Source organism: Jaculus jaculus, chromosome 3, assembly GCF_020740685.1.
Source record: "Jaculus jaculus isolate mJacJac1 chromosome 3, mJacJac1.mat.Y.cur, whole genome shotgun sequence".
Classification (NCBI taxonomy): Eukaryota; Metazoa; Chordata; class Mammalia; order Rodentia; family Dipodidae; genus Jaculus; species Jaculus jaculus.
Window position 1 is genome coordinate 143,397,154 of NC_059104.1, and position 17,582 is coordinate 143,414,735.

Consider the following 17,582-nt stretch of genomic DNA (forward strand, 5'->3'; position numbering starts at 1 on the left):
AAGGCTCCTGAACTCACCATCTATATCCTCTTTCAAGAGCGATTAAGACAGTTTCACGCCCACCTGCCCGCAGATTCTCGTCGCGGGCACCCCCCCCCAACCTGTGCCAGGCGCGCTAGCTGCTGCCGGCATTGGCATTCACACGGTCCGGCCCGCTCCCGGCTCCTGCTCCGGCTCCGGGCGGCTCTCGCGGCAGCAGCCCCAGCGGGCAGGCAGCTCCCCAGGCGGCCGCCTCTGCACCAAGTCGCCAACCTCCGCGCCGCGCCGGGCCGAGGTCGTGCCCGCCTGCTGCCCCACTCCACCCCACCCCACCCCACCCCACCCCGGGCGCCCCGGGGAAGGGAGGGGGGAGTCCCCTCCTCGGTGCCAGGCGGCAGTAGGAGAGCGCCGTCGCAGAAGGGGGTCCACCGTGGAGTTGGTACCCGGACTCACCAGGTAGGCGCCCACCGTGCCCTGCGCCAGCATCAAGGCGCACTCGGACACCAAGAAGATTTTGATGTTGGAGAAACAGGACACCTTCTTTTTCTTCTTCTTGTTCCTCTGCGCCTCGTCCCCCTGCAGCTCGCCGCTCCGGCCGCCGCCCGACGAGCCGCCCGGCTTCTTCCCCTGCATCCTTCCTCCTTCTCCTCCTCGTCCTCCTCCTCCTCCTCCGCCGCCGCCGCCGCCGCTTTCCCGCTCGCCACGGGTATCCCGGCCGCTGCCGGGCGGGGATGCGCTCCGCGAGGCTGCGTGCTGTCCCCGCCCCGGGCCCGCGGCGGCCGCCCCCGTCCTGCCGCGGCTGGAGAGAGAGGCACCGCTCCTCGCCGCCGCCGCCGCCGCGCTCGCCCCCTTCCTCCTCCTCCTCCTCCTCCTCTGCCCTCCCCTCGCCTCCTCCTCCGGCTCAGCCTGTGCCAATCACAGGGACGCCTCGCGCCGCCCGCCCGCCGCCGCCGCCGCCTCGCCTCCCTCGGACTCCCGCAGCTGCCATCGCCCGCTACCCAGTACCCGCCGGCATCTCCGGTCTTCACCCATGTCGGCCTTGGCCCGGGGAGGGTGAGGGTGTGGGGGGGGCGGGGCACGGATCGCCGCCGCGTGCCCAGGCTGCGCGGCTCCTGGCGGCCGCACCGTGCGCCCTGGGGAGGAGAGCTGCGGGGACTCGCTTGGGGAGCCGTGGGTGGCTGGGCGGCCGTGGCCTGCGGTTGGACTGGAGACTAGGGGAGTCCTTGCGGAGGGAGGAAGGGGGAGCAAAGCAAGAGAGGCGCTACCCGACACCTAGGTGGCGCTGTGGGAGCCTGGGCTCGGAGATGGAAAGTGGGTTGTACTGTGGCTGGCACTGGGGAGCGGCGATGGGCTGGTTGAGTCACCCCTACCCCGGGGACTGGGACTCAGTGATGCCGCACTGGGGCTCTAGGCAAGTGATGAGGGGCCGATTCCAAAAAAGGGAAAGGATCCAGACTTCCCCTGTGTTCCGGGTCTTTCTCAGGATACCTGCTGTGCTCTGGGGCTTGGGGGCGGTGCCAGAGGGTCGGCGCTACCTTAGGCTTAGGCCGCTGGCCAGCTAGCCTCCGCTACCGTGGTGGTCCCCTGCCACTGGCCGCGCCTAAACCACCCCAACCTGCAAATGGGGAAAGGAACCAAAGCAGGTTAAGGGAAGTTAAAGACTTTCTTCGCCCCCAGCCACCAAGTTCAGGCGACTGCATGATCGCAAGGACCCCAGTAGAGGGCCTTGTCTGGTCTCCCAACTGCCTGCAGCAGGCTGATCTGTGGACGGGAAGGAACCTTGCCAGGGGCCAGCAGGAAGCGGTGAACCACAAGCCTGCTCTGGTCCCCACCCTGCTCCTAGCTATGTGGCTTTGGCCATGATCCCTGGCCTTAGCAGTTCCCATTATCTTCAGTTGTCACCCGCAGCATTTTCCTAGGAGTTTGGCCCACGGGGCACTACTGATAGGATCTGTCGGTTCTCAGCCACAGTGCTTTGAAGCTCAGATGATACTGGACAGGTATCAAGAAATACTCAACAGCTCACTTCTATCTCAGCAAATTGGAAGCCGAACCAATCCTTTAGAAAACCTCACTTTTCTGGGCACCTATGTCCTAATGCAAGGCAAGGCATTGAAAAGTACATAGCAATTAACACTGTCTTAATTTTTACTTTCCCCCAGAAAACGTAAATAAAAATAGGCTGTGTCATGGTAGGGGTGATGTTTTAGCGTACCATTTAAATACAAACTGCTTTCTCCATTTGTGTTCCAGACATGATGTCACCCAGGCCTGGTGCGCCTTTGAAATGTGCCCCGCCCCTGCTTTGTCTAGGGCACCTCCTATCTACCTGAATTCCTCCAAAAATAAAACTTTTGTGTTTTCCCGTCCCCACCCCCTCCGACTCTGATACTGTTGGCTACCTCCTTCATAGCCCTGTTAAGGCCACAGCCTGTGTCCTAATGCCCTTCCTTGCTAGGCTAGGCCACTGTCCTCCATAGGCCAATGAAGTAAACAAATTAGAGTGAAAAGATTTACTCGGTGTGGCCATGTTGGGAAAGGAACAGGGAAAGATGCAGTTACCTTCCCCCAAGTCCATCTTCAGAGACCTGGCATGAGATTTAGCTTTAAATAGCGGCAAGAGGCATGTAGATCTAAGCTGTCCTGGTCAAGGTGAAGTTCCACTCATCACTGAGCCATCATTGTCTGAGCTCCAGTCTGTCCTGCAAGGAGATCTGACAAATTGTTAGAACTGTGTAAAATCTCTTCTTGAGAGGGAAAGTTCCTCTTCTGGCTAGCACAGGGTTTCGGCCTTTTCCTTCTCCCAGCATGAGATTCCTAGCCAAGTTCCTATTCCTGGCTGATCATTGTTTAAGTAGTCAGATGGCCAAAGGAGGGGTCAAAAGTTTCTCCCTTGCCAGGACATGTTACCCTGTGGTTGAATCCTTATTCCTTAGCTGCCTTTTCTCTACCCTTCCCTCTCCCTGCTAGCCACCTGGAAACAGATTTTCTAGGGGCTGTTTCTCATCCTTCTCCCTCCTGCCATCTTAGTTTTGTTGGGAACATCTCTTCAATTATTCCTGAGGTCCATTGATGAGCTGGGGAGTCATCCTTGTGTCTGATGACAAGTTGCCAAGCTGAGCTGAGCTGCTTGGTGACTGAACAGTGATCCTCTTGCTGTTGAAATGTCATTTGGAGTCCATTAGAATCCTTGAGTCCTAGTTGTACACACTGTAATAACAAGAGCTGATGTTTATTTTGTGTTTCTTTGACCAGTTCTCAGTGTTTCCTGAATTTATGATGTAATCTTCACACTAATCCGTTAAACTAGGTGCTGTGATAAACCCCATTTTACAGATGAGAAAACCGAGGCCTGGAAGGATATCTAACCTGACTGATGTCACTTATCCAGTAAGTGGCAAGCCCAGCCTTTGAAACAGAGTATCTGCTATCACAGCCCAGGTTCTTATGTCTTTTATTTATTTGCAAGGAGATAGAAGGAGAGAGAGAAGAGAGACAGACAGAGAGAGAATGGGCACACCAGGGCCTCTAGCCACTGCAAACAAACTCCAGATGCATGTGCCCCTAGTGCATCTGGCTTATGTAGGTCCTGGGTACTCAAACCTGGGTCCTTTGGCTTTGTAGGCAAACACCTTAACTGCTAAGCTATGTCTCCAGCCCCAGGTACTTAATTTCTTTAAAAATGGTGTGTGTGTGTGTGTGTGTGTGTAAGTCAGAAGATAATTTTGGGTGTCATGTTCACCTTCCATCATGTTTGAGGAGGGTCTCTTGTTCACTGCTGCATTTGCCAGGCTTGCTGGCCCGTGAGCTTCTGGGGATTCTCCTGTTTCAACCTTTCTTGTAGACAGTTTCACAGTGCTGGACATGAACTTCCAAACATACACAGTTTAGGGGAGGAAGGCACTTATTTCAGCTTACAGATTCATGGGGAAGTTCCATCTATGGCGGAAGAATCTGGTGTCCATTCATTCATAAATCCATGCAGAGAGGGACACCACCAGCCAGCAAACCCCAAAAGTAACAAACAACAGGGACACGACCTGAGCTCACACTTCTCTGCGTACCTGTGGGCTGGAATTATTCAGTCCTACCACTAGTGTCACACCCCTTGTAGTACAGCCTGCTAGGAGCTAAAGCTACAAACTCAATTTTAATAAAACACCTGAGTCTATGAGCGACATAAATTCAAACTACTACCACCTCCGTATCTCACTTTGGAATACTGTGATTACAGACATTCACCCACTATGTCTGGTTTCACGTGGGACCTGGGGATCCAAACACAGTTACACTGTTGTATAGTAATCATGCTTACGTCCTGAGCCATCTCCCCAGCTGATGGCCCAAATTGTCCAAAGTACCTATGTACTGTCTCACTCTTCATGATCCTGTCTCATGGAAAAGGCAGGATTCACTTTATCCACCTTTATAAACAGGCACTCAGAGGTATAGTGACTAGCCTATTGTCACACAGCTAGAATGGAACAAGACTTGAGTCCAAGCCCAACCCTTTGTTCTTACATCATACTGCCTTGTGTGTTTAGTCCAGGGGTGTGGCGGAAGGATTTTTAAAAATTTAATTTAGCTATTTTAGACATACAAAATTTACTGTGTTCAGAGAAGTCAGACATGTCTACTGCTAGGGAGAGGATTCTAGATTAGGACTGCAGTTTCTTGAAACCTATAAATAGCAGCTTCCCATCATAAACACTGGACTGCACTGGAATTCATAAAAATCATGCAGCTCGGCCTGCAGGAAATCCAGCTACAACCACAAATGGTCCAAAAGAAGGAACTGCACAAGCTCGGTTCCCTTCCTTCTCTGCCTGTCCTGACTGGTGCTCTGGGTCAGGAGCGATGAGGTGGGCTTCCAAGCAACAAATGCTTCTACTTGGCTGTCCCACAGTGGGACACACACAGAATGGCACATAGTACGACACACCAAGCTTACAAAGTACTGGATGGCTGATAACTCAGCCCAACCCCATATACAGGCAGATCTGAGCCTAATGAACTCCTGTTACTCAAGAAATAGAAGCGATGTGCAGAGCTCCTAGCTAGCAGGTGGCAGGAACTGAATTTGTATATTTCACTAAGTACTGATGGGGTATGCAGGAAGAGGAGGAACAAGAAAATGAAAAAAAGGGGATTTAGAGGGCGTTAGCTTTTGAGATCAGAGTGTTCCCTCCAACCAGCTTCTAAAGTGCTCCGTGTACAGCCACTTGACGGTCAAAACAAATGGGCCCTCAGCCCCACTGGCTACCTCGACAGAGTGATCTTGAACATTGCCTTGAAAAACACCGTAGCCACTTCCAGACTGGAGCCTTGTGCATCTCCCTCTCCTCTCCTGGTTGGGTGGTGAATTTAGGAACAGGGCAGTGTTATGAATGACTATGGAGATGCTGAATTGGTTTTAGACTCTCAACCACTTTTCTGGGCTATGTAACTTCTCAAAGTTATGAGAAAGCACAGTTAGCTAGGAAGCCTTACTGTGCAGGTTACTTACTGACCATATGTCAGACTCCAGCCATATAATCTGGAAATCTGATCTAGAGAATATTGTGTGACCAGAGAAGGCAACTGACTTTGGAATCCTAAAATATTAATTAGAGGTAGGTAAATGCTAATACATTAACATTTGGAGAGCATGCTCCCCTCCACCCACCCCACTTCTATGCTGTAGGAGAAAGTGAGGCAACTTCATGGTCATACAAAAATAAATAAATAAATAAAAAGTGAAAATATCTTCCAGTGTTACTGGGCTGTTGCAAGATTTCACAGCCAGTGACCTCAATGCAATTCAACACAATGAGAAACTGTTGTTCACATAATTCACATGAAACCTTTTTTGCCAGCTTCAATTTTGTTGGCAGACAAATACAATGTTGGAAAATAAATGCAAAGAATGATTTCTGATTGTCAATGGGATGGAAAATAGATGCTTAGATTCTTACCCTGTTGCTGGTCACCCCCATCCCTTTTTCAAAATGCATCAATCACATATTGTGTCCAAGCAAGTATAAAATTGTGGCAAGGCCAACTACTTTGGCTTGAAACTAATACTTGGCCTGAGTTGAATCTTATATCTATTCCTTAAAGTTTTTTTCTCCCTACCTCCATTTTCCAATTAGCCCAATCCATATGCCTTTCTCTCATATAGCCTCTATTTTCTGCTCATTATATTCATAGTTCCATATTTTGAATTACCTTTTAATTTGACAATGTCCTAAAGTGGGCAGACGGTAAGAAGGAGGAGCATCAGTTCGGATGCAATTTTAAAACCGGGTAAATCCTAGACCCAGGTGGAGAAACAAAATAAGAAAGATCAACAGCAGTAACTGGAGAATTAATGAGAGATAACTAAGGTTTTAGAAATGTGCTGTACTTATGAAAAATTAGCTTTGCTGTAAATGAAAGAATAAAATAAGCATTCAATACTGTGAGTACACTTGGGTAGTTCACCATTTAGAGTTTCTGTTGATGCATATGTAAACAGAATTTGTTTCTTCAAATAGACTAGTTGTTTAAGGGTAGAGTGTTTCCCTTTAAAAGTAAAAAAGTCATTGGTCTTATTCGGCTCTTGGGCCTCTTGCCAAAGAGTTAAGGACAGCATAAAAACCTGAGGTGCATGGATTTGCAGAAACCCTCCTTTCAGATATTCTGCTCAGGAACTCCCTTCCCCATTCTCCAAGCAACTGTGCACATCCCCTTCCTACAGCAAAAATTGTCCCCATGAGCCCTTTCCTGACAATGCCTCTCCTGTTCTTCCTCAGAGGAAGACTGGCTCAGCTTTATTCCCAGTCTCTGAATAACGCATCCAGACTTTTGTTTATATTTTGTTGTTATTGTTCTTTTGAGACAGGGTCTCACTAAACAGTCCAAACAGTTCTTGAACTGCATATGCTCCTGCTTCAGCCTACCAAATACTGGACATACACACCTGTATAATCATGCCTGTCTCAAAAATTCCATAAATTTTTCATTTCTTCCTCTTTTTAAAGTTTGTTTTATTTATTTGAGATAAAGGGAAAGAGGGAGAGGAAGATAGATAGAGAATGAATGGGCACACCAGGACTTCTAGTCACTGCAAACAAACTAAATGCATATTCTACTTTGTGTATCTGGCTTACATGGATGCTGAAGAATTGAAACTGGATCCTTAGGCTTCTCAGGCAAATGCCTTAACTGCTGAACTCTCTCACCAGCCCAGTCTGTGTTTTAAGGATAGGGAGTATTACATAGTGGAGTCAGCATTGAATGGGCAGAAAACCCAACAGTGTCTCTAGCAAAGAGAGTTTGGAGCAAAAAGGTTGGAGCTGTGACAAGATCTCCTATGGTTTAAGTGCCCATGAGTGGCAGTTCTCATAAGAAGAGATTAGGGTACAGACAGACACAAAAGAAAAACTAGTGAGGATACATCTAAAAACAGCCATCTGCAAGCTAGGGAGGAGCCTCAGAAGAAACCCACCTTGCCACCACCTCAAGTCCCACGCATTATGAGAACATGAATTTCTGGTTTTAAGTATACAGCAGTGGTATTTTGCTATGGCATTCTGTATTTGTATTCTCTACAGGAACAGAACCCATAAAATGAATAGATATTGCAAGGGGGATTTTCTTTTCTTTTTAAAGATTGGCTTACACCACACACTCTGATGCTACAGAGGCTTAGTACCCAATATCTGCTCAATCCACAAAGCTGAATGCCTCACCAGTTCCAAAGTAGCACTGAAGGCCTGGAGGATTCCTTGAGAGCTCCTGATCTTCAGTCTGCATTGGAAGGTCAAAGTAGTAGGTTCTGATGGCAAGAGAGGATGGCAGTGGCTACAGAAAAAAAAAAAAAAAAAAAAAACAGTGGGAAAGATGCACTCACCAGAAAGAAGTGATGGAAGGCAAGCCAGAGCATGGCTTTTTCCTCAGCTGTCTATACCTGGGCTGCTGCTAGCATGGATATCCATGTAGGGGAAAAACCTTCCTCCTTAGGTTAGCCCTTCTTGAAAATGCCCTCACAGACCCACGCAGAGTTGATTCCTGTTCAAATCAAGTTGACAATGGAGATGAACCATCATGCCGCCTGTGGTAGTTTGAATGTGTGTCCCCCATGTTTTAATTAAGCTTGTAACTTGGATCTCCAGCAGCCTTGCTGGAGGAGGTGTCACGGGGAGCAGATCCTGGGGTCCAGCTCTCAGGTGAGTTTGGGAACATACCTATTTCCGGCCCAAAGGTACACAGAGCAGAGTGGCTCTGGTGGGGTCCCTGCTGCCTGCTGCAGTTTGTGCTTGCTATTTTTGGTTTTTACAAACTGTTTGGTTGTTTCTTTCAGCTTGGCTGTATGGAAACAGCTTCTTCTGCCATTATAGAACTTGTCCTGGATCTGTAATCTTGACATAAATCCTTTCCTCATCTAAACCATGACTGGTTTGGATGTTCATCCCAGCAACATGGAGCTGTCTACAACACTGTCCAAGCAAGCTGATCAGTACACTACTTTCACCTCCTCCTTTGCTTTTCACTCATGTTCTGGCCCTATTTAAGTGGTTACACCATTTCTTTCTTCAACCTTTAGTTCAGGGTGATCCTTCAGCATGGAATGTCCTTCCCTTCCTCTTTCTCCAGTTTAGTCACAGCTACATTTCCAGCTAAAGGATCACATCCTCCAGGAAGCCTTTAAGAACTCTTTAACTTCCCTTCTCAACATCTGCCCTTACATCTGTGCCATCTTGTCCCTGGCATCCATGCCATGCTTCAAGGCCCTCTCAGTGCTTTTTCCTGCTTAGCCACTGGTCAGTGTCTGTTCTTTTTTGTTGTTGTTGTTTTTGTTTTTCGAGGTAGGGTCTCACTCTGGTCCAGGCTGACCTGGAATTAACTCTGTAGTCTCAGGGTGGCCTTGAACTCATGGCGATCCTCCTACTTCTGCCTCCCGAGTGCTGGGATTAAAGGCGTGCGCCACCACGCCCGGCTTCAGTGTCTGTTCTTGCAGTAAATCTAAACAGGGGAGAGTCAGGTCCATGGCAGTGCAAATGAGAAACTCCTCTTCACAGCAGCTAAGCGTAACCACTTACGGAACAGGACAAAGGGCACAATGAGCTCACATACATCGGTGAAAAGCAGCATGACAGTGACAGTGGCTGCAAAACCACACATGGCCACACAGAATGGATTCTCTGGGCTGGCAGCAGGAAGTGAAATCAAGAGGAGCCACTAGGGCCTTGCTACTCAAAGCGTAGTGCCTGGACCACGCTGGCTTTACCTGAGGGCATGTTCGAAATGCAGACTCTGAGACTTCAACCTAGTGTGCTGACTGAATTTTGATTTTTAGATCCATAGGTGATTGACATGTACATATGGATTGAGGAAAATAGAAATCAGTCTAAAATCAGATCAAAAGAAGCCAATATTAAGCAATACTTTAGTACTTGTATTTATTTCTGCTTTTATTGTGTTAAGAACTTGAGAAGGGGGAACCAACAATATCAACTGGCTGTGAAGAATATGCTGGTGACTGTCATTCTCCTGCAGTCATCACCGTGGAGGCCTGCAGGGAAAGTGCCTGAACACTAATGGCAGGACTGGACACTTAGGGGTGGCGTCCATCTGCGGTTTGTTTGGTGTCTAATTGCTGTTTGGGCAGCACATCTTAAGTGAAGAATAGAAGTGAACTTCAGATCACTACAGTTACCTGGATTTCCCTCTCCCAGCTCCGGTTAAAATACCGAAGACAATCAAAAACAGACTGTCAGGACACAACAGGGCCTAAGATTCAGAATGTCTGGAATACAGATTGTCATATTCTTGGGGAATAGATAAATTGTTAATCAATACAGAGGAAAGAAATGCATATAAGAATGATGGGATTCCAAAAGACTGGTGATTTTGATAGATCAAAAATAAAGACCTAGAGAGTAAAGAAACAGCTCATTGCCCCAGCAGTTACCTAGCATGCCTAAGACCCTGGGCTCCTTCACAAAACTAAACAAATGATTATATGGAGACTTCCTGGATCGACAAGAAGCACCTCCAAGGAAGTCACAATCAAAACAAGTGATACTGCTTCAACATGAAGAAGACAAAACTGAGTTGGATTTTAAAAAAAGAACATGCATTTTAAAATGCTACACCATGTTTTAGGCAGCATCACTAAGGAATGATGCACAGATATAATCTAGAAAATTTGTTTTGATATAAAAGAGATTTCAGCCCTACAAAACATCCAGACAAAACATGAATGTTACTTATGATAAAAATGAACAGGCCGACTCTACAAGAAGTCACAAGATTAGATGCTCCAGATAAAGAGGAAAGTCTATACAGTACTAGGAGAAAGTGCTTAAGACTAAACTGGTAATGTTAGTAAGAAAAGAGATACATTCTAATCAAACCCTGAGAAAAGCACCTCTTGTATACATTTCTTGGAAATCTAAAGATGCATTCCAGTGGAATAGCAAGTGAGAGGTAAAAATAGACTCAAAACAGTTATATCCTGATATTAGTACAAATACAAGTGTTTTTCTTTCTTGAAATAACTAGATATATGTAAAATAAAAGAATTATATTAAAAAAAAAGAAATAACTAGATATAAAACTTGTGATTGATTGGTCTATGATTCTAAATGACACTGGCAAAAACACAGGACAAAGAAATCATGTAAGAAAAAAGGGTCTGGGGCTGTGGCTCAGTTGGTGCTTAGCTGGCATGCATGAAACCCTCGGCTTGTTTCCCAGCACTGCTTACACTGGGCATGAGCATATGCCTGTTATCTTAGCACTTGGGAGGTAGAGGGAAGGGGATCAAAATTTCAAGGTCATTGTCAATTACCTAGTGAGTTCCAGGTCAACCTGGGATGAGAGAGGAAGAGAGAGAAAAAAGTAAAGGAAGTTAGAGGTGAGAATGAAATGCTTCATATTATAGAAAAGAGTGTTCAACATTATATTATTTCCAGTCATGGTGGCATATGTCTATGGTTCCAGCTCTTGCCAAAAGCTGAGGTAAGAAGTTCTCTAGTCTGAATCCAGTCTGTTTTGTCTCAAAACAACAATGCCACATGTGGTGGCCACACACATATAATCACAGCGCTAGGGAAGCAGAGGCAAAGGTAGGAAGATGTCTATAAATTCAAGGTCAGCTCAAATTCCAAGTCAGCTTGAGCTATATAATACAACTTTGTGGCCACAATAGCAAACAAAGTCCTATTCATTGGAGAATCAGCTCGTTTCTTGTGATCTTGAATCATAGAGATGAAAAGAGAATATATTCTTGGAAAAAACTGGGAATATAAACCATGGAAAAACAGTGTAAGAAACTGGGTACCATTGTAAGTCGTGAAGTCTGAGAAGCTTAATTTTGAATGTCATTCTGGTCCTTACTAGCTTTATTCCAGAAATCTTACTGATGAACTGAGAACCTCACTTTTCCTATAAATAAATGCAAATTGTATAGTTCACAGAATAACTTTGGGGATTAATTCTGGAAGGCAGTCTGTCCTTTCTCTGGTCCAAGGATGAGTGTATGTAAATGAGTTTCTCTAAGTTATTGTTATCATTGTTTCTTTCATTGTCACTCACAGTGAAAGATGCTTGTATCAAATGTGCTTACAGATGCAATAGTGTATAACTGTTATGAGGGTAACCAGCTGCTTTCTGATGTTTTATGAGACCTACTTTGTGAGAGAGAATTCTTGCCTGGTACTGAAAATGAGGTCAAAGGCCCATGGCTTAAGAAGTTACAGGCCTTAGAGGGGAACCTACTACTGCTATTTATCTAAATGTCTTCTAAATATTTGTTTATAGCCTCTAAATATTTGTTTATAGCTACAGATTAGTGCTGTTCTCAGTCTAGCCTTGGTCAGAATCTCCCCCACCCACTTCCAGTGTGCAGTGGTTAATGAAGATACTTATAACTGGTCAAAGTACTGAAAATAAGAGACTTTTCATTGCTCAGTCTTATACTGTACATTTATACTACCCACTCCAAGGTTCAGGAAACACTGTAGAAGATAGAGCAGAAAGAATGTAATAGCTGAAAGATGTGAAGGAATGCTGTCTAATTCTGTTGTCTGGACATGCCATGCCACTACACTAAAAAATTCATAGCAGCTGGAATTATGTGAGTAAGACCTTCACAAGACAGAACCAGTAAACATCCCATGATAGAAGAGGCTCCAACCATCCATGCTAATGGCCTTTGAAGGAGTCATTCTGTTCAGTGGTGTAGCTACTGGTAAGTGGTGGGAAGTGGAAGGGGTTCAGCAGGTGTGTGAGGAAGATAAGACAGGGTAATGGGCATATATTGGATCAAAATATAAGATATGCATGTATGAAACTGTCAAAGAACAAATAAAGACAAAAGGAAATAATGCCTGCATTTTGTGGGACCTTTCCTCAGGGAAGCTAGCCTGATCTGTTCTCTGAATAGGCTCAATTGTACCTGATCTTTGAGAATTATTTGCTTTAGATCCAGTTATAAATTTCTTGTCATTTCCACACACTTGATAATCTGAATATTCCTTTCTTTTCCCATTGTAAGTTTTCCATTGTTTTCACACCTACATCTGATTCCCATGTCAGTGTCCAGACTCAGTTTCCCCTAAGCACTGTCAGAGAAAAACCTGATACTCCTCAGAATTACCCAAGATGAGAGACTGGCCACTTATAATAAATTTGATTAATATAGCTTTCTCATTAAAATACCAGGACTTCATGGTTAGGCAAAGAATTCTGCATTAACAGATTTTGAGAAATATGTAAAACAAAAAATGAAATACAAATAGAATAAAAGTAAGAGTGATAAAATACAAAGGGAAAAATAAATATGTTAATGCAAAATCTATTCAAGACTGAACACACAACAAAACACAAGTGTTAAATGGCCCAAAGTGCAAATAGAAAAAAGTCTAGTCTTCCAAACAGATATTTTATATATCAAACTTGTAAAAACAACATCATACAGGAAGAAATTAATGGAAACACAACAGTTTCCTGTGAGTCTTTATATTACTGCTCTTTAACAAAAGAAATTGACAATTTTTAAAGATTTCTATGCATGTCTAAAACAAAATTAAGGAAGACAAGAAAATATTTTCTAATGATATTGAAAAATAAATAAGTTAGTAAAATCAAAACTAAAATTAATATGTGAGTTTGATAACTTTTATCACAAGTAAAGACAACATATGAAAACAAAAAGAAAACAGACAAAACGAAAATTAAAAAATATATATTAAAAAACCATAATTTTATCCAGGAGTGTTGGTGCATGCCTTTAATCCCAGCAGTCAGGAGGCAGAGATAGGAGGATTATCATGAGTTCAAGGCCACCCTGAGACTACATAGTGAATTCCAGGTCAGCCTGGACTAGAGTAAGACCCTACTTCGATAAACAAAACAAAACAAACACAATTTTACAAACATGAAAATACTATTTAGGAAATATATTAAATTAAGAAGGTTATTAATGGGAGGTGTGGGGATAAGAGAGGGTAACTGGAAAAAATAAGGACAAAATACATTATATAATACATGTATTATGTAGGATATATGTATGTACAATACATGTGTATGTGTTTTATATAATATGTACATGAAAACATTCTGCTGGGATGATGGTGTAGCAGTTAATTGTGCTTGCTAGCAAAGCCTGCCAGCCCAGGTTCAATTCCCCAATACCCAAATAAAGCCAGACCCACAAAATGGTGCATTCATTTGGAGTTGGTTTGTAATGGCAAGAGACCATGCCTTACCCTCTCTTTTTTCTCTTAAATAAATAAATGGAAAATGTCAAAACTTAAAAAAAATTACAATTTTAGTAAAGAAACATTTTACTTATAACCTTGAAACAATAATTAAATGAATATTTTCATGTTAAATTTCACCTGATCCTAAAGAGAAGGGATCATGAATTTAGAAAGCAATCTTGGATGCACATACAGTATCATCATTGCCTCTAAAGATGTCTCGTCTGAAAATTTTATCAATAATAACTTTCAGAATTTTAAAATGAAAGAAATATTTTTCTATGATCTTTCTAAATATAAAAGCAAATGTTAGGAAATATAGTTTCATTTTATGAAGTCAGTATAAAACTGCACTAAAGCTGACAAAAATAACACAAGCCAAGGAAAGAAATACCATTATAGTGTTATAAAACAGTAAGTATTGAAATGCTAAATTTTATAACAAAGGATAAACCAAGGTTTTGTTTCTTACAAGTTGCAGTGCTGCTCAATGTTAAGAGTAGCAAGAGGAGATGTAGCAATTAGTCATTTGGCCTGTCCTGGGTATTAAAACATACTGTAAACCACAGCAATGTTGAACAGTAGTGGCTCATGAACTGGCAAGTAGATGGATAGAACAGGGCATTCAGCCCTGAAATAGACTCTAGTATCCATATCAGTTTAATAAAGGAAACACCATTTAAAATAATGGGAAGGAAGAGGTCATTCATCAAATGGTTGGGAAAATTGACTAACTCAAATTATAGCATTATCATGTAGCAGACCCAAACAAAACAAATAAAAACAGATGGATGAAAGAGTCACAAGTAGACAAAAACTTAAAAAGCAATTAACAGATCTCTGGTGAAGAAAAGGCATTTGAAGTATAAAAAGCCCAGTGAAGTAATTACCAAGGAAGTGCTAGATAGATTTTGCTCTTACAAGATTAAAACCTCTGAGCTGCCCTACCTCAGGAGATATCACTCATAACAATCACATTACAAACTGGGGAAAGCGGTTGTAGCAACAAGGCAGAAGGATGACATCATTAAGTGAATACAGGAAGCATTCTTACAAATCAATAAGAGAAACTCCAATACTCCAAAGAAGACATGAACGGAAGTCCTAGACATAGCATGTAAAGAAATCCAAACTCCATTAGCATGAAAAATGTTCTCACAACCAACCAAATACTAGTTCAAACAACTACAAGGTGCAGTCTATTCTCCTCCTAAGATGGCAAAACACTAGAGAAAATGATCTGTGACAGGCTAATGACAAGGAGCCCTCAAAAACTGCTGATCACAGTATGAATGAATGGCTGAGCTGCTATGCACAAGCTATGCAGGGTAATTTGGTACCATCTACCTGTATCCTTCAAGTGCTCACTTCCAATGCCTCACTAATTGCTTATCAATGAATCTAACCTAGGAAAATAATAAGAGACCCAGTAAAATATGATAATGCTATTTTATTGTATGATATCTTTTGAATATTTTAATAACATGAAAAATGAACAGAATATATGTTATATATATTATAATTATACATTATATTATTATATATTGAATATACATTATATATACTATATATATTATATATATAATATTAATATAAGGCTGATAAAAATTACATGTTCTTTGTTTCACCCTTTTATCCTTCCTCTCTCTCTCCTTTTCTTCCTTCTTTTTTCTGCTTCTTCTTCTTTTTTTTCTTTTTTTTTTAGCTATATTCCACTACCCTGTTTTTTGGTTTTTTTTTTTTTCCATTTTATTGATAGTGTCTCACTAAGTTGACCAGGCTGGCTTTGAACTCAATCTGTAACCCAGGCAGGCCTTGAGTTTCTGGTCCCCTTGCCTCAGCATCCCAAGTAGCTAGAATTACAGAAGTGTGCTATCAGGCTTGGCAAAATTGCATTTTCAAACAAAGACAGTACTCAGCCATTTACAAAAACTTTTTTAAAACATATTACTGGGAATAAGGAGATGATTCCATGGGTAATAAGCATGAGGACTTGAGTTCAATCTTCCACACCTACATAGAAATCAGATCATGGCCACACACACCTGTAACCCCAATGTTGGGTCGGGTAGAGAAAGGAGGATCACTAGGGTTCACTGGTCTGCCAGTCTAACCAAAAGACAAGGAGATCCAGGTTCACTGAGAGACTCTGTCCCCAGAGAGTAAAGTGGGAGAGCAATAGAGAACAGTGGGTGTCCTTTGTCCTTCAAAGCCATGCACATGAGCACATGCATCTGCACTCTTGTATATACATGCAAATGCATGCACAAAGAAAATATGATAAGGGAAAACTTAAATAAGTGAAAAATGATTTCCAAATTTCATTATAGTACTATCCATTTTGTATTACACACACAGTGGATTTTATAGTTAGTCAGTGCACCTAGATGTGAAACATAGTTTGCCACCTACTAGTTTTTGCCCATGGATAATTAATTTTAAGCTTCAGTTTACCTTGGCCAAGCATGCTGGAAGAATTGAAGTGTTAAGTGTCAAGTATCTTCCACAGAGCCTAGTCCATAAATGGAAGATTTTATATTCACACACTTAAAAATAAGTATCAGGATTGTAATTTTGAAACATTTTCATACTTCAAAATATATTACACATGATCCATCATTTCTGGAACAAATTACCTAGGTTGAATGAACAGCTTCTAGGAAATCTGCATTTCTCTAACATCTTGCCCCAGCTCAGAAGGACAGAACAAAACCCAACCTGCTGTTCAAGACCCAAAGCCTTCTTGCTCAGGTTCTGAGTGGTCAGATCTGATCCACCATACACTCTGCTTTCTAGGTCTTATCTTTCTTTGCAAGAATTCTTCCCCTTCCTTGTCCAGAACTCTTTTCCTATGTGGAAAGGTGGCAAGGTATCCTTGGCACAGCTCCCAAAGTGGTGAACCCTCAACGTGTGGATGAAAATTCAACTAGCAGAAGCCACTACAAATCTTGTGGAGTTCCAGGCCCCCTGAAGGAAGGTCTCAGTAATCCCAAGATATCAGTCCAGAGGAACGCTCTGCAAAAGCGTTCCAGGAGGAAACAATCTAGCCATGCTGGGGTAGAGGAGGTACTCCTGTCTTCTCAGTGACCTAATTGAAACAAATTTTCAGAGGATGGATCTTTCTGTCCTCAAATGTGTGAAAGTCAATGACTAAAATGTATATAGACAGATGAAGAGCTGGTGATGGAGGAACTATAGATTGGGAAAGTTCCAAAAAAGAATCCCAGACAGAGAAAAGTTTTGTCTAAGAGCAAAGAAAGTCCTTCTTAGAAGAGAAAAAGACCAACGTGATGCCATCCAGAACAATTATTCCTTGGGAACAAGAAGCATATACATGTCACCTGGCTGGAGAATTGAGCAACAAGGTAGGGGAACAAAGAATGAGTGTTGAGAGTCAGCAAATGCCAGTGGAATATGAAGGCAGACACAAAAGCACATTCATGTCAGGGTGAGAACCATGACTTAGCTGAGGTTCAAACTGCAGTCAGTGGTTACATTTCTTCTATTTTAGAAAGTCTAAGAGGTCAATGAAACTTCAAGCTGTAAGAAGAGCCAGGTGCAGAGGCTTAAAGATGTTAATAGCGGGCTGGAGAGATGGCTTAGCAGTTAAGCGCTTGCCTGTGAAGCCTAAGGACCCCGGTTCGAGGCTCGGTTCCCCAGGTCCCACGTTAGCCAGATGCACAAGGGGGCGCACGCGTCTGGAGTTCGTTTGCAGAGGCTGGAGGCCCTGGTGCGCCCATTCCCTCTCTCTCCCTCTATCTGTCTTTCTCTCTGTGTCTGTCGCTCTCAAATAAATAAATAAATAAATAAAAATTTTTAAAAAAAAGTTGTTAATAGCATTAGGCACTCACACTGTCAAAAGGCAACATTATT

General features: G+C 43.2%; 1 protein-coding gene across 2 annotated transcripts in view; it reads right to left on the reverse strand.

Annotated features, from left to right (window-relative positions):
• The window catches only part of Slco3a1 (solute carrier organic anion transporter family member 3A1), a 306,863-nt gene extending 306,241 nt beyond the window's left edge, over positions 1-622 (reverse strand). For both annotated transcript variants that reach the window (XM_004658168.2, XM_004658166.3), the window contains exon 1: positions 433-622. In XM_004658168.2, the coding sequence (XP_004658225.1) occupies positions 433-612 (180 nt within the window). In that variant the 5' untranslated portion in view covers positions 613-622. The remainder of the gene's footprint in view (positions 1-432) is intronic.
• Between the last annotated feature and the right edge of the window lie 16,960 nt (positions 623-17,582).